Source organism: Triticum urartu, chromosome 7A (assembly GCF_056163025.1).
Source record: "Triticum urartu cultivar PI428250 chromosome 7A, HENAU_Tu73, whole genome shotgun sequence".
Classification (NCBI taxonomy): Eukaryota; Viridiplantae; Streptophyta; class Magnoliopsida; order Poales; family Poaceae; genus Triticum; species Triticum urartu.
The window spans coordinates 303,969,846-303,994,303 of record NC_141879.1 but is presented as its reverse complement, the minus strand read 5'-3'; the positions used below and the strand labels follow the sequence as shown (position 1 = coordinate 303,994,303).

Here is a 24,458-nt window from a genome sequence, read left to right as displayed (position 1 = left end):
AAAAGGAATTAAAAAAATATATAATAATAAAATTAATTAATTAATTAATTAAGGAATTAATTAAGTTAATTAATTATAATTAGATTAACCTAATCACTAATTAACCTAAACAGAGAATGACAGGTGGGTCCCACTGGACCCACACGTCAGGTTGACCAGGTCAATGGTCAACGTTGACTGCTGACATCACTCTGATGTCATGCTGACGTCATCATTTACTATTCTGGATAATGTTGGATTAAATAATTAATTAAATTCCAGAAATTAATAAAATCTTTAGAAAATCATATCTTTTAATCCGTAACTCGGATTAAAATATTTTCAACATGAAAGTTGCTCAGAACGACGAGGCGAACCCGGACACGCAGCCCGTTTGTCCGCCACGCATCCCTAGCATAGCCAACTCGCAACTTTCCCCCTCCGGCTCCTTTGCCCGAAAACGCGAAACACCGGGGATTCTTTCCCGGATGTTTCCCCCCTTCACCGGTATCACCTACTACCGCGTTAGGGCACCTCTAACGCCGTAACTTGTCTTGTCATGCATCACTATGCATATGCTTGCATTATATTTATTGTTTCTTCCCCCTCTTCTCTCTCTAGACACCGAGACCGACGCCGCTGCTACCCCGTACGACTACGGAGTTGACGACCCCTCTCTCTTGCCAGAGCAACCAGGCAAGCCCCCCCTTTGATCACCAGATATCGCCTACTCTTCTCTATACTGCTTGCATTAGAGTAGTGTAGCATGTTACTGCTTCCCGTTAATCCTATCCTGATGCATAGCCTATCCTTGCTACTACTGTTGTTACCTTTACCTGCAATCCTAATGCTTAGTATAGGATGCTAGTTTATCATCAGTGGCCCTACATCCTTGTCCGTCTGCCATGCTATACTATCGGGCCGTGATCACTCGGGAGTTGATCACGGGTATATACTATATACTTTATACATGATACATGTGGTGACTAAAGACGGGTCGGCTTGAGGAGCACCCGCGAGTGGATCTTTGAGGCGGAGCGACAGGGCAGGTTCCGACCACCTAGGAGAGAGGTGGGCCTGGCCCTGGTCGACGTTCGCGGATACTTAACACGCTTAACGAGATCTGGGTATTTGATCTGAGTCTGGCCATTTGGTCTATACGCACTAACCATCTACGCGGGAGTAGTTATGGGTATCCCGGCGTCGTGGTATCAGCCGAAGCCTTCGTGACGTCAGCGACTGAGTGGCGCGCGCCGGATTGGACTGGAAGGCCACTAGGCTAGGTCTGCTTTCGGCCGCGTTCGCAACGTGCAGGTGTGCTAAGGGCGATGGGCCCAGACCCCTGGGCGCTTAGGTTTAGACCGGCGTGCTGACCTCTCTGTTGGTCTAGGTGGGGCTGCGACGTGTTGATCTTCCGAGGCCGGGCATGACCCAGGAAAGTGTGTCCGGCCAAATGGGATCGAGCGTGTTGGGGTATGTGGTGCACCCCTGCAGGGAAGTTAATCTATTCGAATAGCCGTGATCTTCGGTAACAGGACGATTTGGAGTTGTACCTTGACCTTATGACAACTAGAACCAGATACTTAATAAAACACACCCTTCCAAGTGCCAGATACAACCGGTGATCGCTCTCTCACAGGGCGACGAGGGGAGGATCAGCGGTTAGGGTTATGCTATGCGATGTTACTTGGAGGACTTCAGTCTACTCTTTTCTACATGCTGCAAGAAGGAGGCTGCCAGAAGCGTAGTCTTCGAAAGGACTAGCTATCCCCCTCTTATTCCGGCTTTCTGCAGTTCAGTCCACATATGATACCCTTATTCCAGTTGATACCAATGCATACATATGTAGTGTAGCTCCTTGCTTGCGAGTACTTTGGATGAGTACTCACGGTTGCTTTCTCCCCCTTTTTCCCCCTTTCCTTTCTTCCTGGTTGTCGCAACCAGATGTTGGAGCCCAGGAGCCAGACGCCACCGTCGACGACGACTCCTACTACACCGGAGGTGCCTACTACTACGTGATGCCCGCTGACGACGACCAGGAGTAGTTAGGAGGATCCCAGGCAGGAGGCCTGCGCCTCTTTCGATCTGTATCCCAGTTTGTGCTAGCCTTCTTAAGGCAAACTTGTTTAACTTATGTCTGTACTCAGATATTGTTGCTTCCGCTGACTCGTCTATGATCGAGCTCATGTATTCGAGCCCTCGAGGCCCTTGGCTTGTAATATGATGCTTGTATGACTTATTTTATTTGTAGAGTTGTGTTGTGATATCTTCCCGTGGGTCCCTGATCTTGATCGTACACGTTTGCGTGTATGATTAGTGTACGATTAAATCGGGGGCGTCACAGCCCCACCATGGTAGCTGACAGACATCTCCACGAGGCCATCGGCAACCGTGCGCCCGCCGACGAGGGAGAGCAAATCGACCCGCAGCCGCAGCCAAGGAAGCTCACTGGAGATGCCTCCTCGCGCCGTCCGCCGACGTCCGAGCACAAGACCAGGAGGGATCCGACGTGGACTCGACCAACACACCCCGCCAGCCACCACCACTGCGCCGCCACCCCCACCAAGCCTGAAGCCAGGGCAGGGGCGGCCGCCCGCAGATCCTTGTCGCTCGCGACCCGCACCACCACTGCGGCAAGCCAGGAGCCGGCCAGGCCACACCAGGCCCCACCACCGACGCCCTGCCTCGCCGCCGCCACGCCAGATCCGCCCACCGCCTGCTCCTAGTCCTCTTCCTGAAGACGCTGTCGCGGCTGCTCCCAGTCCTCCGTTTACTCCGGGTGAAAATCTTGATCCTTTGGATCGGGCGGTGGCGGTGCTCCGGCGTCGTACCCTTTCTGAAGGCATCGTCTTGGAGCTCATGTGCATCAGCGGTCAACTTGGGTCTTCGAAGTGGCTAGTTCATGGTTGAGCGCTCTGTCTCCCCCGTAGTGGTGCTTGTTGTTCATCTTTTGGTCGCTTGTGGTTGATGTTGTTGATCTTCTGTACCCTTTGTATGTTGTCTTGGGTGTGTGCATTGTGGGTTGGTGTTGTATGGCTCGCATGTTTGTGGTTCGTTGCTTTATATATAAAGCGGGGCGAAAGCCTTTTTCGGTAATAGATGGTAGCTTCTAGACTCGGCAAGAAGAAGAAATTGTGCATAAATGCTAAAATTCAGGAAAAATGAAATTGACAAAATTGTTCTTTAGTGCTTTTCGGTTCAGCAAACTTTCTACACATGTACATACTGCAAAATTGTTATCATGATTGACTAGTCCTTTAAAAGGTGGATGCCAACCGCAGGGAACTAGAACTCAGGGTATCTATGAGGATGAGCTAAGAGCATTCAGAAGGGAAACTCTATTCTTGATCAATCTCCTGTAAAGAAGTTCCACTCCGCTCTCAAGATCTCCGATACTGCACTCTAGTGCCTGCAGTTGCTCCTCTTCGCAGACGACTCTGCTCTTCTGCAATGTGTTTGAGACAAGAGACCACTTGGGCATCTCAATTCGCTTTGCTAGGAGGCAGGATGTGCATTCGAGTAGTGATATAGTGATCGCTCTTGCTTCTGCCAGCAGCATCACCACCCTACAGTCCTTGTCAGAAGCAGTCTTCTTGCTGATTTTCTTGAACTGCTTTTGTGCCTTCTTGGCGAGACGATGTACGCCTTGAGTTGAGCAGACGCATCTTCTCCTCTTTTAAGAACTAAAAGGAGCTCTTGGACAGTCATCTTCAATTCCCTGAAGCTCTCCTGCATGGCGTTGCAGAGATCGAGCAAGACGAGGGACCGTCCAAGCTCTGCCTCAACTGCCGCCCTTTGCAGGGTTTGGCAAAGGCTGACTTGGCTGCTGGGTGTGCACACCATCTTCTCAATGCAGCTGTAGATGGCTGCCAGCCTCCTCAAGCCATCGCGCATTGTGTCGATGGTCGCCAAGGGCGAAGAGATGGTTGTGCTCAGGCTCTGGAGCTGCTGCTCGACTTCTGTTTTGTGCGAGCGAGGGCTCGAAGGCGCGCTTGCCGATCGTAGATGGTAAGCCATGCTTGGAGATTGAAGCTTTGGTACTGTTTTCTTCTGTAGAGAAATGGAAGAGAATGGTAGTCAAGATGACCTGCAGTTTGTTGGTGCTGAAGCCTTGGGGTTCACCCTGTATATATATCGGAGGCAGCAGCAATGGCATGATGAACAGAGCAGCCGACAGCAAGAATCCCATTTGCTAACCTCCATAAGAGAGTGTTGCTTTATCTGCTTCTGGTTAGCATGGCACACATCAATGAGTTAGCTTATATGCCTGGCGTGTCTTGGCTATTGGTAACAGAGTATACTGCACGGGTGTTTCGTTTGATTTCGGATCTTGATATGTGATCATGAAGTATTGTTGAAGGAAATACAATACAGGTTTTCGCTGATTTTTCAATATTATGATGGGGGTCTTATTCCTGTGCAGCAGCGCTGGCGTGTTTCAGCTATCCACAGCAGGAACAACCATGTAAGTGTACGCAGATTCTCGACACAAGCAAGTACAACTGATGCTTTCGATCTTAAGATCCATCTGGCTAGCTGAGATAGTCATGTGAAAGAAAATTACCTACGATGTATGCTATGCATAAAGTAGAAGTGTAATCCATTTGCTTCTGATTTTCATTTTTGAAACTAATCCAACGATGGAAATATGAAATTCATTGTACCGTTAGGAAGCAGAGGGGAAGGTACAACAACATGATAAGAAAGGATCTTCAGTGGATTTGTTTTGATATTATTGGTTGCATGTGTTGGCTTGATTATTGATAGTCATCAGCATCATTAGGTTTCCCCTTGATAATGATAATGCATAATCACAAGGTTATAGGTCGTGGGTTGGAGCTGGCATGTTTCAGCATGTTAGAGCTTGAGTAAAATAATTCCATGAGACGCGTAGGCTATTACGGTCAACTTCCAGATTCTGGAGACACCATTACTTCTTTTAACATCAGTAGGGTTAAATTTAATTGTACCAAGTCATTTAATCAGGATACTGATTTATACCAGTTGTTACTGTTCTGTTGCCTGTAAGTACATACTCCGTACTACATAGTATGTTTGAGGAGAAACCAAGTCATTTAATCAGGATACTGATTTATATCGTGGGGCTTGCACAAGTGCTAATTCAGAAAATTGGAAATTGACAAAATTGTTTTTGTTTGCTATTGAACTTTCTATGCATACACATTGCAAAACTGTTAGGATGGTTGACTAATCCTTTAAAAGGTGGATGCCAACCACAGGGCACTAGAGCTCAGAGTATCTACGAACTAAGAGCATTGAGAAGAGAAACTCTGTTCTGGATCAATCTCCTGTACAGAAGTTCCACTCCGCTCTCAAGATCTTCGATACTGCACTCCAATGCCCACAATTGCTCCTCTTCGCACACAACTTTGCTCTTCTGCAATGTTTTGGAGACAAGAGACCACTTGGGCATCTCAATTTGCTTCGACAAGATGCAGGATGTGGATTCGAGCAGTGAAATGGTGATCTCTCTCGCTTCTGCCATTAGCATCACCACCCTAGAATCGTTCTTGTCGGAAGCGATTTTCTTGCTTATCTTCTTGAACTGCTTTTGTGCCTTCTTGGCTAGCCGGATGTATGCCTTGACTTGACAAGTTGCATCCTCTCCTCTCTTGAGAACCAACAAGAGCTCTTGGACAGTCATCTTCAGCTCCATCAAGGTCTCCTGCATGGTGTTGCAGAGGTCGAGCACGACGAGGGACCGTCCTAGCTCTGCCTCCACTGCCACCCTTTGCAGGGTCCTGCAGAGGCTGACTTGGTTACTGGGTGTGCACATCATCTCCTCAATGCAGCTGTAGATGTCTGCCAGCTTCCTCAAACCTTCGCAAGTCGTATCGATGGTCGCCAAGGGCGAAGAGATGGTTGCGCTCAGGCTCTGGAGCTGCTGCTCTACTTGGGGTTTGTTTGAGCGAGGGCTGGAAGGCGCGCTTGTAGATCTTAGATGGTAAGCCATGCTTGTGGTTTCGAGGCTCTGATGCTACTTTCTTCAGTATGGAAATGGAAGAGAAAGGTTGGCAAGACAAGGGCTGCAGTTTGTTGGTGCTCAATCCTTTGCTTCTCTCTGTATTTATAACGGAGCAATGGCATGATGGGTAGAGCAGTCGACAGCAGGAATCTCTCATCCAACTAACCTCCATATGTGTTAAGGTGATCTGTTGAAAGAAACATGGCCAACCAAAGCCCAATCAGACAAAGCTGTTGCCTACGTGTTTTTTATTAGCGCAGCAAGTGTGAATCAGTGAGCTTATATGTGCCTGGCATGTCTAGGTCATTGGTGACACAGCTGACTGCACGAGTGTTCAGTTTGATCTCGGATCTGGATATGGGTTATATGTGATCATGGAAGATTAGCCAAGGAAATGCAATGCGGGTTTCGTGTTCCTGCAATGATTATTTTAGTTTTGTTCTCTGCTGGTTCTCCGACATTATGATGAGTTGCACTGGTTGCACAGCAGCGCTGGTGTGTTTCAGCGATCCCACAGCAAAAGGACAGCCATGTAAGTGGATGCAGATTCTGGACTACACGAACAGTATTGCTCTGTTTTTAATATTAAGTTTAAGCTGGCTATCTTAAATAATTGTTCGCCGTCCGTATGGAAGCATACTTGGTGCATATAGGAGAAATCTAAAAAAAAACACATCTTTCTCCCACCCCCTCTCTCCCTCTCGCGTCGCCCCGCGCGTGACCGAGAGGGAACCCTAGCTGCCGCCGCCGGGCGTCCCTCCCTACTCTCCTCCTCCCTCACCGCCGCCCGAGGGCACGGCCGGGCAAAGCCCGGTCATCGTCGGCGGCGGCAGGGTTCTTTCATCTCCCCGCGCGGTGGATTCGGCGCGAGATGCGGCAGCTAGTCGGGCACGCGACGCTTGGCGGCGGGTGCGGCGGTGCATTAGCGCTAAGGCGCGGCGGCGGTGTGGGCTGGCGGCGTGACAGGCGGCGTGGTGGTGGTGCGCCCGTGCAAGCCCCTCGCATCTGGTTCGAGCGTTTTGCCTCCGTAGTGACTGTCGCTGGCTTTCGAGCGAGTGCTCATGATCCGGCGTTGTTCGTCCATCTTTCAACTCGTGGTCGGACTGTTCTTCTTCTATATGTTGATGACATGACCCCGAGTATATTGCCTTTGTGAAGGCACACCTTAGTGAGCAGTTTCTTATGTCTGGTCTTGGCCCTCTTCGCTACTTTCTTGGGATCGAGGTCTCTTCTACCTCTGATGGCTTTTTTATTTCCCAGGAAAAGTATATCCAGGATCTTCTTGCTCGTGTTGCTCTTACTGATGACCGCACTGTTTTGACACCCATGGAGCTCAATGTTCACCTCCGTGATACTGATGGTGACCCCTTGTCTGACCCGACGCATTATCGTCATCTTGTTGGGAATCTTGTCTATCTAGCTGTCACTCGTCCGGATATCTCTTAGCCAGTCCATATTCTGAGTCAGTTTGTCTCTGCTCCCACTTTGGTTCATTACAACCACCTAATTCGTGTTCTCTGATATCTTCGTGGCACGATCTCTCATCGTCTGTTCTTTCCTCGCTCCGGTTCATTACAGCTCCAGGCCTATTCGGATGCTACGTGGGCTAGTGATCTCTCAGATCGCCGTTCACTTTCTGCTTATTATGTTTTTTGGTGGTTCTCTCATTCCTGGAAGACGAAGAAATAGACTGGAGTTTCCCGTTCGAGTGCAGAGGCCGAGTTGCAAGCTATGGCTCTTTTGACGGCAGAGGTGACTTGGTTACGATGGTTACTTCAGGACTTTGGTGTTTCAGTCACTACACCTACTCCGCTATTGTCTGACAGTACATGTGCTATTAGCTCTTGGGTCATACGTGAGTTTCGCGCGACGTCGCTCTCTTCCGGTTGCACGTGTTGACTTGTCTTCCCCGGCACACGTGAGAGGGGGTGTTATAGTATATGTGGATTACACTAGCCCTTTCCATCAGTTTGGACTTTTGGTTGCGTTGACTAGTGCATGAAGCTTAACAACATTGAGTTATTACAATGGAGTGTAAGAGCAAGATGAGGTCTACAAGCATTTGTTTAACGAAAAAGGCGTTCGCCCCGCTTTAGATATAAAGCAATGATCATCAACAACCTGGTACAAACGCACGCCATCACAACACACGCACACACCCAAGGCAGGATACATAGGCGTTGAGCGCAGCAACACCATCCCTAGCACTAACGCCACCGCGAGGAGATGAAGCCACATACGACGAACTGTGGGCTCCAAGGCGGCGCCTTCAGGAAGGTTACTACACCGGAGCGCCACCACCGCCCGATCCGAGGATCAAAGTTTCCCCCGGAGCATCACGACGAGCAATGAGAGCCGTGACGACGCCTTCAAGAAGGGAGCGAGCCTCGCCGCTGCTGGTCCGTGCAAAGATAGAACATGTTTTCACCCTGTCCAACACTCACCGTCACCGAACGCCACACCCCGGCAGCCACACCGCCCACACGGCCATGGCCAACGGGCAGCACCGAGCCACGGGCTCTGCCCATGAGCACCGCGCTACCACCACCAGGGCCGCCGCCCCGGCAACCAAGACCTTGACACCCCCTCACCTGAAACCCACCGCTACCCCAACCAAAGAGAAGAGCGGAAAGGCCCCGCCTTTCGCACCCCTGGCCGCCCCCAGCACCGAGACCTAATAGGTCGGCCAAAACTGGCCTCCATCGACCGTCCTACCGCACCGATCGCAAGATGACCTCGGTACTGTTGCACGGGCGCGAAACGAGCTCGGTCCTGCTGCACCGGGCGCGAGACGAGCTCGATCCTGTTGCATCGGGCGCGAGACAACGATGGACCGCAACTGGGAGAGGGCCAACTCTTTGACGAAAATAGTGCCAAGATGACGAGGAGAGGGACCGAAGGCCACTCAGATCGACGCCACTGCCGGGAGCCCCATCCACCACCGCCACACCCGCCACGATCAGCGGGTGCTGCACCACCCGCGGCGAGGATGAACACGACAGCAGCCCGTAGGCTCGCGGCGCCCAGATCTGGCCCGCCAGCCCCGGCCAACACCACCTTATCCCCACCAACGCCTGGGCATCCACGCCACCGCAGAGCCCTGCCCGCCGCCCGCCATGGACCGCCGCCGCTTCCCGCCACTGGGCCTCGCGGATCTGGCGTGCGCCGCCACGCCCCAACTAGGAGAGGAGGAGAGGGGTGGAGGTTGCCCAGGAAGACGCCCCGCCGCCGCCCTCACTGGAGCCCGCCCGGACTTCGCTAGCGGCGCCTCCGGCGGCAGCGAGACAAGAAGGGGTAGGGAAAGGAACTGGTGGCAGCGCTGGAGGAGTCGCCCCCCGTGTCGCCAGAGGAGGGCGACGCGGGGTTTTTTTTTATGCCTTCCACACCTCTCTTTCCTCACAAGTATTTGTTTTGAAGAAGCGATTCACGGATCCCATTCTTGGTAAGCAATTTACGCAACCATTTACTAAGCATGCATTTGTTTTGAACACGTAACTCTTGAATGCCCAGACTGCCTTGGTCTTTTGGGCTACAGAAAATTCCCCTTGTCGCCAAAATCTGAAGCGACAAAAGTCTAATCGGGGTATCTCTTGAAACATCATCATCGCTACTTTTTCTTCAGAGATCGGTGCAACTAGGTGCAGTTCTTTGAGAGAGGATAAGATATGGTGGCATGTTAACTGAAGTTAACATTGAGGTTTGTCGGATCATTTATCGAAAAAGGCTTTCGCCCCGCTTTATCGGGTCATTTAGCATGCCGTGCCAGATATTTGTTTATGTGTTGGGTGTTGCCTCCACCTGTAATCTTATACTCGAAAGTATTAATGAAGGTGGGGTCTACTATGATAAATATCATTTCTATCTGACACACATTGTACTGAAATAGTTATATCAAGCTACCCAACCATGTGAATGATATTTGAGTTTAGCAGAAATGAAAAAATTCAGGGAAATGAAATTGACAAAATTGTTTTCTTTGCTTTTCGGTTCAGTGAACTTCCTGTACATATCCACAAGTATACGCAATGCAAAATTGTTCTCATGACTGACTAATCCTTTAAATGGTGGACGCCAGCTGCTGGGAACTAGAGCTCAGGGTATCTACGAGCTAAGAACATTCAGAAGAGAAACTCTGTTCTGGATCAATCTCCTGTACAGAAGTTCCACTCCGCTCTCAAGATCTCCAATACTGTGCTCCAATGCCTGCAATTGCTCCTCTTGGTACACAACTTTGGTCCTCTGGAATGTTTTGGAGGCAAGAGACCACTTGGGCATCTCAACTTGCTTTGAAAAGATTGACGATGTGGATTCGAGCAGCGAAATGGTGATCTCTCTCGCTTCTGCCAGTAGCATCACCACCCTACAGTCGTTCTTGTCGGAAGCAGTCTTCTTGGTGATCTTCTTGAACTGTTTTTGCACCTTGTTTGCTAGCCTGACATATGCCTTGACTTGAGAAGACACATCCTCTCCTCTTTTGTGAACTAAAAGGAGCTCTTGGACAGTCATCTTCAATTCCATGAAGCTCTCCCGCATGCCGTTGCAGAGGTCGAGCACGACGAGGGACCGTCCAAGCTCCGCCTCTACTGCCGCCCTTTGAAGGCTCTGGCAAAGGCTGACTTGGCTGCTTGGTGTGCACATCATCTTCTCGATGCAGCTGTAGATGTCACTGAGCCTCCTCAAGCCATCACACATCGTATCGATGGTCGCCGAGGGCGAAGAGATGGTTGTGCTCAGGCTCTGGAACTGCTCCTCGACTTCCGCTCTGTTTGAGCGAGGGCTCGAAGGCGTGCTTGCCGATCGTAGATGGTAAGCCATGCTTGGAGATTGAAGCTTTGTTGCTGTTTTCTTCTGTATAGAAATGGAAGAGAATGGTAGGCAGTGTGTTAGTGCTGAAGCCTTGGGGTTCTCCCTGTATATATATCAGAGAGGCAACAGCAATGGCACGATGAACAGAGCAGCCGACAGCAAGAATCTCATCTGCTAACCTCCATAGGAGAGTTAGCATATATGGCTGGCATGTCTTGGTTATTGATAACACAGTGCAGTGCACGGGTGCTTCGTTTGATTTCGGATCTCGTTATATGATCATGAAGCAGTATTGTCCAAGGAAATAAAATGCAGGTTTTCTGTTGCTGAGAGGAATAATTCATCTGGTTGTGCAGCAGCGCTATTTTTTTTTTTTTTTTTTGAAACGGAAGCAGCGCTAATTTGTCAACATTAGGATGAGGTCTTCTGCCTGTGCAGCAGCGCTGGCGTGTCTCAGCTATCCACAGCAAGGACAACCATGTTAAGTGCACACAGATTCTTGACACAACCAACACGTATTCTTCTTTTCATATTAAATTTCATCTGGCTGTGGCTGTCTGAGGTTATCGTCTGAATGAAAATTACTTATGACGCATGATAAGCATAAACGAGAAATGTAATAATAAGAATGTAACGAAATGTTTGAAAAGTTATGGTCGCAAAAACTAAATGTCCAAGTGACGTTGGTTTGGTCCACTTCTGATTGCACATATCACTTAATGGTGCATCCTTCCAAATTTTTTTGAACATAACCAGTACAGCGATATAAACGTGAAGTTCATTATATCATTTGGAAGCAGAAAGGAAGGTACAACAACATGATAAGAGTTAAGGATCTTCAGTGGATTTGTTTTGATATTATTGGTTGCATGTGATTATTGTTAGTCATCAGCATCATTAGGTATTCCCCTTGGTAATGATAATGCATAATCACAAGGTTATAGGTCGTGCATTCGAGCTGGCTTGTTTTAGCATGCTTGGCAAATTATATGAACCTTGGCAAATAATTACCTGAGACCCATAGGCCATTAGAGACACCATTACTTCCTGTAACATCACTAGTGTAAAATCATAAACTAGACAACATTCTATGTGACAGGAATGCCCAAAATTCCATGTTATTGTTCTGTTTCTTGTAAATAGATTGTATGTTTGAGGAGAGAGATCTTTTGTTAGACACTTGTCTAACCAAAATCAGTTAACAGCATAAATGGTAAAATCCAGAAAATATGAAATTGCCAAAATTGTTTCTCTTCTCTTTTCGGTTAACTGAACTTTCTGCACATTTCCACAAGTGTACATACTACCAAAATTGCAATCATGATGATTGACTAATCCTTTAAAAGGTGGATGCCAACCGCAGGGAGCCAGAGCTCAGGGTATCTACGAACTAAGAGCGTTGAGAAGAGAAACTCTGTTCTGGATTAATCTCCTGTACAGAAGCCCCACTCTGCTCTCGAGATCTCCAATACTGTGCTCCAGTGCCTGCAGTTGCTCCTCTTCGCAAGGGGCTTTGCTCTTCTGTGATGTTTTGGAGACAAGAGACCACTTAGGCATCTCAATTTGCTTCGACAAGACCGAGGATGTGGACTCGAGCAGCGAAATGGTGATCTCCCTCGCTTCTGCAAGTAGCATCACCACCCTGGAATCGTTCTTGTCGGAAGCAGTCTTCTTGCTGATTTTCTTGAACTGCTTTTGTGCTTTCTTGGCTAGCCTGGCGTATGCCTTGACTTGAGCAGACGCGTCGCCTCCTCTCTTGAGAGCCAACAATAGCTCTTGGACAGTCATCTTCAGCTCCATGAAGCTGTCCTGCATGGCGTTGCAGAGGTCGAGCACGACGAGGGACCGTCCGAGCTCTGCCTCCACTGCCGCCCTTTGCAGGGTGTGGCAAAGGCTGGCTTGGCTGCTTGGTGTGCACATCATGTTCTGGATGCAGCTGTAGATGTCTGCCAGCCTTTTCAAACCATGGCACATGGTATTGATGGTCGCCGAGGGCGAAGAGACGGTTGCGCTGAGGATCTGGAGCTGCTGCTCGACTTGTGTGTTGCTGGAGCGAGGGCTGGAGGGCGTGCTCGCCGACCGTAGATGGCAAGCCATTGTTGGGGACTGAAGGTTTGGCGATGTTTCCTTGTGTATGCTAATGTAAGAGAATGGTAGGGAAGGCTAGCTGCAATGTGTTGGTGCTGAAGGCTTGGGGCTGTGCCTGTATTTATATGGGATGAAGAGAGCAGGGGAGACCAAGAATCTCATCTAGACAAGCTGTTGCTTATCTGTTTTGTTGTGGCTGGCATGTTTCAGTCGTTGGCGACAAGGCAGGCTGCACGAGAGCGCATCCTGTTTGTTCCTAACTGAAATTAGATGGCCAGCCAGCAGAGTAAGATGCACGCTCAAGGGTCTGTTGGGTTCAGATGAATGTGAAGAGAAGAAACAAAACAGCACAGGTGCGTGGAAATTTCTCAAGTGCCGATCGAAGCATGTTGGGGCAATCCGAAGCAGGCAAGATCAGATCCTCCCCCCCTTATATTTATATTCAAAAAGTTGCTAGAACGGCGACGTTTTAGCGTTGTGTGACCCAACTCATTGGACGACACATGGAAGGAAGGTTGTTGGCATCCCTAGCTGTGACAAATCGAAACACAGAATTGTATGAATGTCCGGGAGTACCTACCTGCAGATGAAAGGGATTCGGCCTCATGCTGCTGGATGAAAGATAGTAGTAGTATGTGGCGTCCAAGGGAAAGAAAGGAGATGGCGAGAAGCCGCAAGTCCCACTTTGCTGCCAGATGAGGGAAGTAGAGTAGGAGTATTTCTATGTGCCGCATCATTTTGCTGGTGGGAGTGCGAGTGCGAGATTGGCTTGGCTCTGCGCTCGCTGATAGTATAAATTTGGCACAATCTGAAACACCTGAATTATAGTATAATCTTGAAAATAACCGTGATTCGTAGTACCGTACCAACAAGGCAGCCAAAAGGAGCAGCCTGCCTGTACTTGTGCTGATGCATTCATCCCTACTAAGAATCTCTGATGGTTAGCAGCCAGCCCCACTGAATCCATCGTATCGTCACACACGTCGAATGTATGGATGAGTCCAGCAACAAGTATGTGCCGTAACTGACAAAAAAGGGTTGTGTTTAGAACCCGATCGACTGAGATGATCCCCAAGGATCCATTTAACAAACCCCCCAGGTACTCCTACATGCATGTCTGCGTATGCGATTCCGGGATAAACAATGCATGCATGTATGCTCCATGGGAAAGGTACGGAGCTCAAACGGATCATGTACGTACCCTCACCTTATCTGAATGCGCATGCACGGCAGCTTCGCCTACTACTCCACTACATTGGACCTGGAGTTGGCGGCGTGGCTGGACCTACGCGTCCCCATGTGTCCAGCTCCACCCAACCTCTTGCGGTTGGAACGCTCCGGCTACATGTGTACGTACTTCCTAGCAAAAGAACTCGTGAGTTGCAACGGGAGAAAAAACACAACACACATTTTTAATCAAATAACCATCACTTAAGATCATAATAGGTTCATTTTCTTTATTTTAGCAACACATCATATTTGTATTGCCGCTTATCCTTCTTCTCACGCTCGTCAGCGATGGCCTTAGTGTTCACACAAACCAAAATGTGTTTAAATGTGGTTAATCCTAAGACGTCTCTCTCTCTCTCTCTCTCTCACACACACACACACACACTCGCGATGAGAAATCTGTTGTTCTCCCCTACGATGTATTCAAAGGTATGCATGTGTAGTTCTCGATGTTTTTTTTCCTATATGACTATAGTGGGTGTTTATTTGCAACCTGGATCACCGTCTGTATGAAAGAAAAATGAATCGTGCGCTATAGTTATAAGTTTGCTTTCAAAACAATATCTAAAAATATTTAACAGGTAAAATTAATATCATATTCAGATTTCACATATTTTTTTAATCAAACTTCATATATAATATATTAAAATCCGAGTTACGGTTTAAAAGATACGTATAATTTAAAAAACCATTTGTTTGACTTAAATATTTTTCAAAATAATATTTATAAATACTTAATATATTAAAATAATTTTATATTTATATTCTACATATTTTTCTAATCAAATTTCATATATAACATGTTTAAACCGGAGTTACGGTTTAAAAGATATGGATGGTTTAGGAAAGCATTTGTTTGACTTAAATATGATCTGCGGATGGAATACCTAAAAAGTCGGGGGGGGGGGGGGGGGTCGAAAAACTGTAAAATAACGGTTTGGCGTGACTTAAATCTGGACTGCGGGTTGATTTCATAAAAACGCATGGGCTTATTTGCAAAACGATGCGACGGACGGGCAGAAATCCTACATACTTTATTATTAGGTAAATGTTTGTGCCCGGTGCGCCGGCCAAGTATTCGGCCGATCGCTCGCGACACGCACCTGACTTGGCCCCGCAGTGCTACTTTTCCCCATCACACACCGCTACCTTATCCTCAGACACACCCGCATCTATCTTTCTTCATCAAATCCCTCTCATCATGGAAGCCCTCTTGAGCTCGATTCCTCCTCTCTCCCTCCACTCCTCCTTTGACCATGGAGTACTAGTTGTTGCTACTCCTCGTGCATCTCCTCCTACCCTCCCTCCCCTATCCCCCCCCCCCCCCCCCTAAATGTCGTGATGCGATGGTTATATGGCCGCAGATCCTCAACTGTGTGCTTGGCTGGAAACGACTAGCCCAGTGCAACTAGCGCTCGTCGCCATGGCCGCTCGCAGCTGATTTGCGCTCCTCTCCATGGCCACCACAGCAAGATTTTGCTACAATCATGCTTTTTTTGCTGGAACCAACACATGTTTTTGCTACCACCCACTCATCCCAAAATCTGCTACCGTTGTGATTTTTGTTGGAACCGGCGAACCATTTTGCTACAACTATTTTGGGTTTTGTTACTACCGGTGTTTCGTGGATTTTTTGCTACATCCATCTCCATGACATCGCCTGTTTCTTTCAGTCTATTTTTTGCTACAACCATGCTTTGATTTGCTGGAACCGAAGATAGATTTTGCGACAATCGTATTTTCATTTTGCTGGAACTGAAGACAATTTTTGCTACATCCACCCACAACGGTCTTGGTCGACGGCGGCGACGGCTTTTTTTTGCTGCAACCGTTTCGGATTTTTGCTACTACCGAGACGCCATTTGCTTCTACCAGTCTTGCTGGAAGCATCAGGAGTTTTTGCTACCACCCCTACTTTTTTTGATTTTGCTGAACCAACCTAAAAATTGCTACCACCGTCTTCTGATTTTGCTGGAACCCGTAATTTTTTTTTGCTTCGCGCGGCGGCGGTGAAGGCGGGTCATGTTTTGCTTCGCCGGCGGCGAGCAAGGGCAGCGGTGGTCCAAATGAGGGCAGCGCAGGCCAGCATGCAGGATCGTGCGAGCTGCGGCGTTTCCTTTTTTCTCCTCTTTTTTCCCGTGGGGGAAGATAACAAAAGAGAATGCGGTGTGGGACAAATCTGACGGTTATGCGTTTTTATATCGAACGGTATTGGATGGACCGGCCGAAACTTGCGCCGGTGCGTCCGTGCAGAGTACTGCCCTTATTATTAGGTAGAGATTTACATCGTCGGTCGCCATTGCACGCACGGGAGGGCATCCCGCGTCTCTCCCCGTGCACATGGCGAGGCCATGCGCACGCAGCACCATGCATGCTACGTGGGGCGCGCATCAGGGCTGTATATATTGCTCCCGTACCGTACGTACATACATACGGATTTCAGTGGTAACCCGGCATGGGTACTATTTTATAGATTGATTCTTTGTGTTTTTTACGCAAAGACCAATTATAACTGAGAAGCTAAATACAACCTATGACATATTGTTTTATGACTGAAAGTATATGTATGGTTCCTTAATTACATGACTGTGTCGAAGGGCCATATAGGCCGCTCTTTTATTACATATGAAGTGGAAATACAAAAGGCAAGACAGATCTAGAGCTGTCTGCCTCCGGAGTATAAACTCTGAAAAAACAAAGAAGAAGGCCCACCACCTGAGCCAACACGAAGGCAAGAAAAAGAGGAGAAACTAAAAGAGATCACTGACACAGCCAGCAACCCTCCAAGCCCTAATATCTTCACTGATTTGATCCAGCACCCTATCAATGTTGCACGCCACCTGCTCAAAAATTATGGCATTATGTTCCTTCCAAATCCTCCAATGCACCAGTTTGATAATGGTGTCAAAATTGCGCCGCTCGTTCTTGATAATCTCCTTCCGCGCACTCAACCACCAATCCTCAGTACTGGCGAAGCTATCATCAAGAATTCGAAAATCTGTGTGCATCCATTCTCTGAACTTCATCGAAACATGTTGTGTGTCTAATTTCCCAGACCTATTTGCGGAACTCCTTGTCTCCCCGCTGCGGCTCCGTCACATTGGGTGGCTGAATATTGGGGTGCTTGCCTGGACGATACACAATAAGCTTGTGATTCGACGTGTGCCTCTTTGGCGTGGTACGGACGCCATTTTCAAAATGCGTGGTTATATGCAGCTTTGGCGGCTGCTTACCCGCCCGCAGGACCGAGACGCCATCGACATCCTCATCGCTGATCTCCGTGTGATGGCTTTCCTCATCCATCGACATCCTCATCCTTTGTGTTTTATTTAGGGTTTGTTAAGTTGTGCCCTTAGCAGAACCCTTATTAAACCTACCTGTTTGTGCTACCTTTGTGTGTCTGCTTCGTAAACCTTTGTTGGATGTTGTGGCTTGGTGGTTTGCTTTATATATAAAGAGGGCGAAAGCCTTTTTGGGTAAACCTGCTATGTGAACCATAATGCACAAAAAGATATGTACCGTCTTCGTGTGTCGAGAGGCACATCGGGCAGTTTTCATTAGAAGACCAACCCCTACGCTCCAGATTATCAGCGGTCAAGCACCTGTGATGGACCGCAAGCCACATAAAGAATTTGCATCTCGGGGGAGCCTTGGATCTCCAAATCGGCTTGTGGCAAGCAAAACACACATTCATTGCAAAGAACATGCTATACACGCTGCTGGCCGAGAATTTGTGATCAGCGGTCAACTTCCAGACTAGGCAATCTGAAACACCAATAGATAAGGAGACACTTTGAGTGATGTCCCAAATTCTGAGATATTGAGACATGACATGTATCGAATGCCTCCCGCGATATCATTAATTCAGTTACGATTGCAGAGAGCCTCTTGGACAGAGCGCCCATAATCCTTGACAAAGGAGAACAAAGCTGGAGCAAAATCCTCAATGAAGCACCCTCCAGGCAGCCACTTGTCGGTTCAAAATTTAGCCCTCTGGCCATCCCCTAAGAAGACTGAAGTGACTGCTTTAAGGATGGATGATACCTTCTCTTTTTAGCCTCCCGTCGCATAAGTAGCGACCTGCACGAATGGTGTAATGACTACCCTGCTGTCTCCGACATGGACCCGGTGAAATTGAATTTTCTGTGAAGATGCGGAGTACCAATGGCTAGACAGTAAGACCCCGTGCACCTTGATTATAGCTTCGCAGTGATAACCTTGATCGAATGTGTAGGATAGGTGGGAGGTGGTGACACTTAACGACCAATCCTGAAAGACCACTCTTTCATCTAAGGTGGGAGGTGATGCCACGGCCTTTCTTCGGCGTCCCATCTCATACATGGCCATTGGCAACAAACAACTCTGGTATGAAGGAATCTGGCCGCGTTGATCCATCAACTAGCCGAGACCCATAGGCCATTAGAGACACCATTACTTCTTGTAACATCGCTAGTGTAAAATCATAAACTGGACAACATTTTATATGACAGGTGGTAGAAACTAGGGTTCTACCCGGTCTAGGGCGTAGCCTATAAGGGAAGGAGGGGGAAGGGCAAGGGCTGGTGCGCGGCGGCCGGCGGCGTGGCGCCGTCCTTGCGACGGGAGCAGCAGCGGCGAAAGCAGGAGGCGGCTAGGGTTTAGGTCTCCCGGCTCCCTAAGGGAAGCCGAGCAAATATTGATTGCTTCTTGCTTGATTAGATTGATACGTCTCCTCTCCTTATATAGAGAGGTTTACTTGACATCTAAGCAAACGATCCTAATACGATAAGATAATTGGGCTAAGCCCCTAATTAAGATACTTGGGCCATAACCCACTGGGCTAAGCCCCTATGCCGGTCATAACACTTCTCCCCGCCTGCACAAACAGCTCGTCCTCGAACTGTAAGGTGGGGAAGCGCTTGCTGAACTCCTCGAGGTGATCAACCAGCGTCAAACACCTTCGCGACAGCCGGGGCGGCAAGGTCGGCGGCGACGGCGTCCTCCGGAATGTAGTCTGCAACCTCCAGGTAGAAGAGTCGCGGGCAGGCGTGGCCGGGTGTGTAGGGCTCGTCGCAGTTGAAGCACAACCCTTGGTGGCGACGCTCGAGTAGCTCGACCGAGGTGAGCCGACAGAACAGGCGCGCCGCGACCGCGGCGAGGGGTGTCGCGGAAGCCTGAGCAGGCCGACCCTGAGCGGGATCTGGCCAGGGTAGCGACCCAGTGGCCCGGGACGGCGACTCCTGCTGGACGGCCACCGCGCGGCGCTCGAACGTGCGGCGTAGTACATGGCCGTCTGGATATCTTGGGGTCCCCGAAGCTCCACGTCCACGCGGATGTGATCCGGAAGTCCACCGACAAAGAGGTCGGACCACTGCTGCGCCGTCATGCCCGACGCATGGCATGCCAGGGCCTGGAAACGGTCGGCGAAGTCCTACACCGTGGAGGTGAAGGGAAGGCGGCTCCCGCAAACCGGAGGCCCAAAGCGAAGGAGGCAGAGCTCGCGGAAGCGCTCCCAAGGGGGCATGCTGCCCTCGTCCTGCTCGAGGGCGTAGTACCAGGTCTGGGCTGCACCGCGGAGGTGGTAGGATGCCAGCCAAGTGCGCTCCAACGCGAGCGTGCGCTGGCCATGAAAAAACTGCTCACACTGGTTGAGCTAGTTAAGCTGGTCCTCTGTGCCGTCATAAGTGGCGAAATCGATCTTGGCGAACTGTGGCGGCGTCTGGGTCGGTGCGCCATGGCCGACCGGCTCGGCGGTGCGGAGCAGTGATGATGATGGCGCCCGGTCAACGGTGGGGAGGCCGTCGTAGGCCCTCGCGGAGCCGGACGAGGCCCGAGACTACAGCGTGGGTACCGGTGGATCCCCGCCCTCTGTGTACACCGGCGGTGGCGACGTCCCGATTAGCCAGGCTGGGATCAGGGACGGTGACGGCGGAAACCAGACCTGCTGGATCGGAAGTTCTCCCGGTGTGGACTGGCCCAATCCGGAGCTGGGCGGCGGCGGTGGGAGCTGGACCGGTGCGGGCGGCGCAGCTGGGGCCGGCGCGGGCCAGTGCGGCCACTACGACGCTGGGGCGGGCGCGGGAGGCGCGGGTGGCGCCGTGAGAACGGGCGTGGGCCACTGCGGCCAGGACGGCGCTGGGGCGGGCAGCGGCTGGAGCGACGGATGGGCCCTGGTGATCGCCGCGGGTACCGAGTACCAGGGCAGGTGCAGCAGAGGCGGGGGCCTGCCGGTGTAGCCCGCCTGGAACGGCAGCAGGGGCATCCCGCTCGGGCCCGACGCGTTCTGGATAGGCCAGTGCGTCGCCGGGTGGCTGTAGGCGGGGGGCGCAGCCGGCGGGGTGGTGTGCGGGCCGGCCAAGTACAGGGAGATGCCCTGGACGACCGTCACAAGGTCCCGCAGGGTGCTGGTCATCTCCTCCGGCGTGAAGACGGAGGTTGTCGGCGACGCGGAAGTGACGGGGGCCGGCGGCGTTGGGGATCCGGTAGTGGTCATCGGGGCGGTGGTGATGATGGGCAGCGGCGGCGTGGGTGTTGATGACGACATGATAGAACCCGATTCTCTGGGTACCAAATTTGTAGAAACTAGGGTTCTACTCGGTATAAGGCGTAGCCTGTAAGGGAAGGAGGGGAAGGGCGAGGGCTGGTGCGCGGCGGCCGGCGGCGTGGCGCCGTTCTTGCGATGGGAGCAACGGCGGCGAAAGCAGGAGGCGGCTAGGGTTTAGGTCTCCCAGCTCCCTAAGGGAAGCCGAGCAAATATTGATTGCTTCTTGCTTGATTAGATTGATACATCTCCTCTTCTTATATAGAGAGGTTTACTTGACTCCTAAGCAAACGATCCTAATACGATAAGATAATTGGGTTAAACCCCTAATTAAGATACTTGGGCCATAACCCATTGGGCTAAGCCCCTATGCCGGTCATAACAACAGGAATACCCCAAATTCTATGTTATTTTTTTGTTGCTTACTTGCTTGTAAATAAGATAGTATGTTTGAGGAGAGAGGTCTTTTCTTCCAGTTATGAGAAACCAAGTCAGTTAGTTATTTTTTTAACAAAAAGTAAGTTAATCAGCATAAATGGGAAAATTCAGAAATTATGAAATTGCCAAACTGTTTCTCTTCTCTTTTCAGTTAAGTGAACTTTCTTCATATATCCACAATTGTACATACTACCAAAATTGCTATCATGCTGATTGACGAATCCTTTAAAAGGTGGATGCCAACCGCAGGGAACTAGAGCTCAAGGTATCTACAAACTAAGGCCCCCTTTGGTTTAGAGAAATCTTATAGAAATTTTATAGGATAAGATTTCTATAAAAAAAATCCTTTAGAGCCCTTTGGTTTGTAGGAATGGAATCCTATTTTTGTGGAGGAATTTTTCCTATCCTCCATATTTCATAGGAAAAAAACATTAGCCTAGATTCAATGGAAAAAATCCTATGATGTGAATCAAAGAGCATCTCCTTTCCTATTCCTACTCATAGGATTTGAGATACATGTCATCTCATTTTCTATGACTTTCCTATTCCTATGATTTTTCTACCCTATGAACCAAAAAAGGCCTAAGAGCGTTGAGAAGAGAAACTCTGTTCTGGATCAATCTCCTGTACAGAAGTTCCACTCCGCTCTCAAGATCTCCGATACTGCGCTCCAGCGCTTGCAATTGCTCCTCTTCGCACACGGTTTTGCTCTTGTGAAATGTTTTGGAGACAAGAGACCACTTGGGCATCTCAATTTGCTTGGACAAGACTGAGGACGTGGATTCAAGCAGTGAAATGGTGATCTCTCTTGCTTCTGCCATTAGCATGACCACCCTGGAGTCATTCTTATCGGAAGCAGTCTTCTTGCTGATCTTCTTGAACTGCTTTTGAGCTTTCTTGGCTAGCCTGGCGTATGCCTTGACTTGAGCAGACACGTCGTCTCCTCTCTTGAGGGACAACAAGAGCTCTTGGATAGTCATCTTCAATTCCATGAAGGTCTCCTGCATGGCGTTGCAGAGATCGAGCACGATGAGGGACCGTCCGAGCTCTGCCTCCACTGCCACCCTTTGCAGGGTGTGGCAAAGGCTGGCTTGGCTGCTTGGTGTGCACATCATCTTGTCGATGCAGCTGTAGATGTCTGCCAGCCTCCTCAAACCATGGCACATCGTATCGATGGTTGCCGACGGCGAAGAGATGGTTGCACTGAGGCTCTGGAGCTGTTGCTCAACTTGTGTGTTGTTGGAGCGAGGGCTGGAGGGCGTGCTCGCCGACCGTAGATGGCAAGTCATTGTTGAGGACTGAAGCTTCGGTGATGTTTTTTCTTGTGTATGGTAGTAATGGAAGAGAATGGTAGGCTGTTGGTGGTGAAGCCTTGGGGCTGTATCTGTATTTATATGGGAGAGGCTGAAGCAATTGGTTGATGAAGAGAGCGGTGGACAGCAAGAATCTGATCCAGACAAGCTGTTGCTTATCTGTTTTGTTGTGCCGTTGGCGACAGACGAAGAGCATCCTGTTTGTTCCTAACTGAAATTAGATGGGCTCCCCCTCATGGGCAGCAGAGTAAGATGCACGCTCAAGAATCTGTTGGGTTCAGATGAGAGTATGAACGGAAGAAACAGAAGAGCACAGGTGCGTGGAAATTTCTCTACTAGTGTCGAGGCATGTTTGGGCAATCCGAAGCAGGCAGGCAGGATCCTCCATGTTTCTATTCAATTTGTCAAGAGCGTGTTGGGTTCAGATGAGTATGACACATGGAAGGTTGCTTCATGGTTGTTGCCATCGCTAGCTGTGACAGATCGATAAAAACACAGAATTGTATGAATGTCCGTGATTACGTCCTGAATGTTTGTGCGGATGAAAGGGATTCGTCCTCATGCTGCTGGATGAAAGATACTACTAGTCTTGTGGCGTGACGTCCAAGGGAAAGAAAGGATATGGCGAGAAGCTGCAAGTCCCAGTTTGATGTACTAACTTCCAAGATGAGCGAACCATGTGTATGTGCAGCAGCACTTTGTAGCAGCGAGGCAGGCAATCAGCCCGTGCCTAGAAATGAAACAGCACTGATTAATATAAGTAGAGTAGTACTACCAGTGCCCTAGTTGGATGGAGAGAGAGACAAGACAGGTTGGGTAGGTGGAAGGACAAGACAGCAAACAAAATCTCTCCCAATCTCAATCTCTGATGGTTAGCAGCCAGGCTCGCTGAATCTATCGTATCGTGACACACGTCGTATATATCAGGCCAGCAACCAGTATGTACTGTATCTGGCAAAAAGTTTGTTTAGAATCCGAGATGATCCTACATGCATGTATGTGTATGCGCCGACGCGATTCCGGGGTAAACTATGTATGTATGCTCCATGGGAAAGGTACGGACGAGAAATGGAGCTCAAACGGATCATGTACCCTACCTTATCTGAATGCGCATGCACGGCAACTACCTTGGAGTTGGCGGCGTGGCTGGACGTACGCGTCCCCATGTGTCCAGCTACAGCCAACCTCTTGCGGTTGGAACGCTCCGGGTACCTGCGTACGTACGTACTACGTACTTACATCGTCGGTCGCCGTTGCACGCGCGGGAGGGTGCTCCGCGTCTCTCCCCGTGCACATGGCGAGGCCACGGCAGGGTGCCCGGCGCCCGACATGACAGCGAACGCGGCACCGTGCATGGGTACGCGCGGCGCGCATCAGGGTATATATGCTGTCGCACAGCGCCACAGGTGGAGGATGGAGGTAGCTACGACTGCGATCATACTCCTACTTTGGCATCTCATCTGGACCCCATAAGTAACTGAGCTCGCTCGTATGTACTACTCTCTCTGTTCGGAATTACTTGTCGTAGAAATGGATATATCTAGATATATTTTAGTTCTAAATACATCCATAACTGAGGCAAGTAATTCCGAACAGAGAGAATACGTGCGTACGGAGTCGAGTGATAGCCAAACATGGAACGTGAGTCTGTTGTGTTATGATCTGACCTACTCCCTCTATTCGGAATTACTTGTCTTGGAAAATATCCGAGACAAGTAATTCCGAATGGAGGGAGTAGGTGGCTAGGATTAGATGTGTTGAGTATCAGGGAACATAAGATATGTAGATTAGATTTTATTCTATCTTGTCTTATGCTCTAAATTGCTCATTGCATTGACTAGTGTTTTCTTCTTGGTTTTTCGATTTAAGATCGGTTTGCATCGCCCGCTGCCACCTTCGACCCCACACGCCTCTACCTCGACACTGGCGCGACCACCCATCCTCCTCTACGACCCGGTGCCCTCATGCGACACGGTGGCCTGTGACGGCCGTCATTAGCACATCTGCCCGCCCGTCGCTCTGCGCCGGTCGTCGTCGCCCTCATCCGACCAAGATCCTACATCAACCACACCTCCACCCTGCGGCTACACCGACCCGC

At 49.6% G+C, this 24,458-nt stretch overlaps 4 protein-coding genes and 1 pseudogene across 4 annotated transcripts; all 5 read right to left on the bottom strand.

Annotated features, from left to right (window-relative positions):
• Nucleotides 1-3,266: 3,266 nt before the first annotated feature.
• Nucleotides 3,267-4,439, bottom strand: LOC125519773 (uncharacterized; annotated as a pseudogene).
• A 49-nt stretch (nt 4,440-4,488) lies between these two features.
• On the bottom strand, nt 4,489-6,005 carry LOC125527107 (uncharacterized). The gene has a single exon (XM_087532951.1). It carries the CDS (start codon nt 5,951-5,953, stop codon nt 5,240-5,242), a length of 714 nt encoding a protein of 237 aa, XP_087389077.1. The 5' UTR covers nt 5,954-6,005; the 3' UTR covers nt 4,489-5,239.
• Nucleotides 6,006-7,864: 1,859 nt separating this feature from the next.
• On the bottom strand, nt 7,865-10,843 carry LOC125524567 (uncharacterized). The gene has a single exon (XM_048689599.2). The coding sequence runs from the start codon at nt 10,778-10,780 to the stop codon at nt 10,067-10,069; it is 714 nt and encodes a 237-aa protein (XP_048545556.1). The 5' UTR covers nt 10,781-10,843; the 3' UTR covers nt 7,865-10,066.
• Nucleotides 10,844-10,863: 20 nt separating this feature from the next.
• LOC125524568 (uncharacterized) lies at nt 10,864-13,920 on the bottom strand. The gene has a single exon (XM_048689600.2). It carries the CDS (start codon nt 12,866-12,868, stop codon nt 12,155-12,157), a length of 714 nt encoding a protein of 237 aa, XP_048545557.1. The 5' UTR covers nt 12,869-13,920; the 3' UTR covers nt 10,864-12,154.
• Nucleotides 13,921-21,370: 7,450 nt separating this feature from the next.
• LOC125522919 (uncharacterized) lies at nt 21,371-22,682 on the bottom strand. Its single transcript, XM_048687960.2, has one exon. The coding sequence runs from the start codon at nt 22,334-22,336 to the stop codon at nt 21,596-21,598; it is 741 nt and encodes a 246-aa protein (XP_048543917.2). The 5' UTR covers nt 22,337-22,682; the 3' UTR covers nt 21,371-21,595.
• Between the last annotated feature and the right edge of the window lie 1,776 nt (nt 22,683-24,458).

Coding starts and splice junctions, on each gene's coding strand:
- LOC125527107 (XM_087532951.1), bottom strand. CDS start 5,953: ATGGCTTACCATCTAAGATCTACAAGCGCGCCTTCCAGCCCTCGCTCA.
- LOC125524567 (XM_048689599.2), bottom strand. CDS start 10,780: ATGGCTTACCATCTACGATCGGCAAGCACGCCTTCGAGCCCTCGCTCA.
- LOC125524568 (XM_048689600.2), bottom strand. CDS start 12,868: ATGGCTTGCCATCTACGGTCGGCGAGCACGCCCTCCAGCCCTCGCTCC.
- LOC125522919 (XM_048687960.2), bottom strand. CDS start 22,336: ATGACTTGCCATCTACGGTCGGCGAGCACGCCCTCCAGCCCTCGCTCC.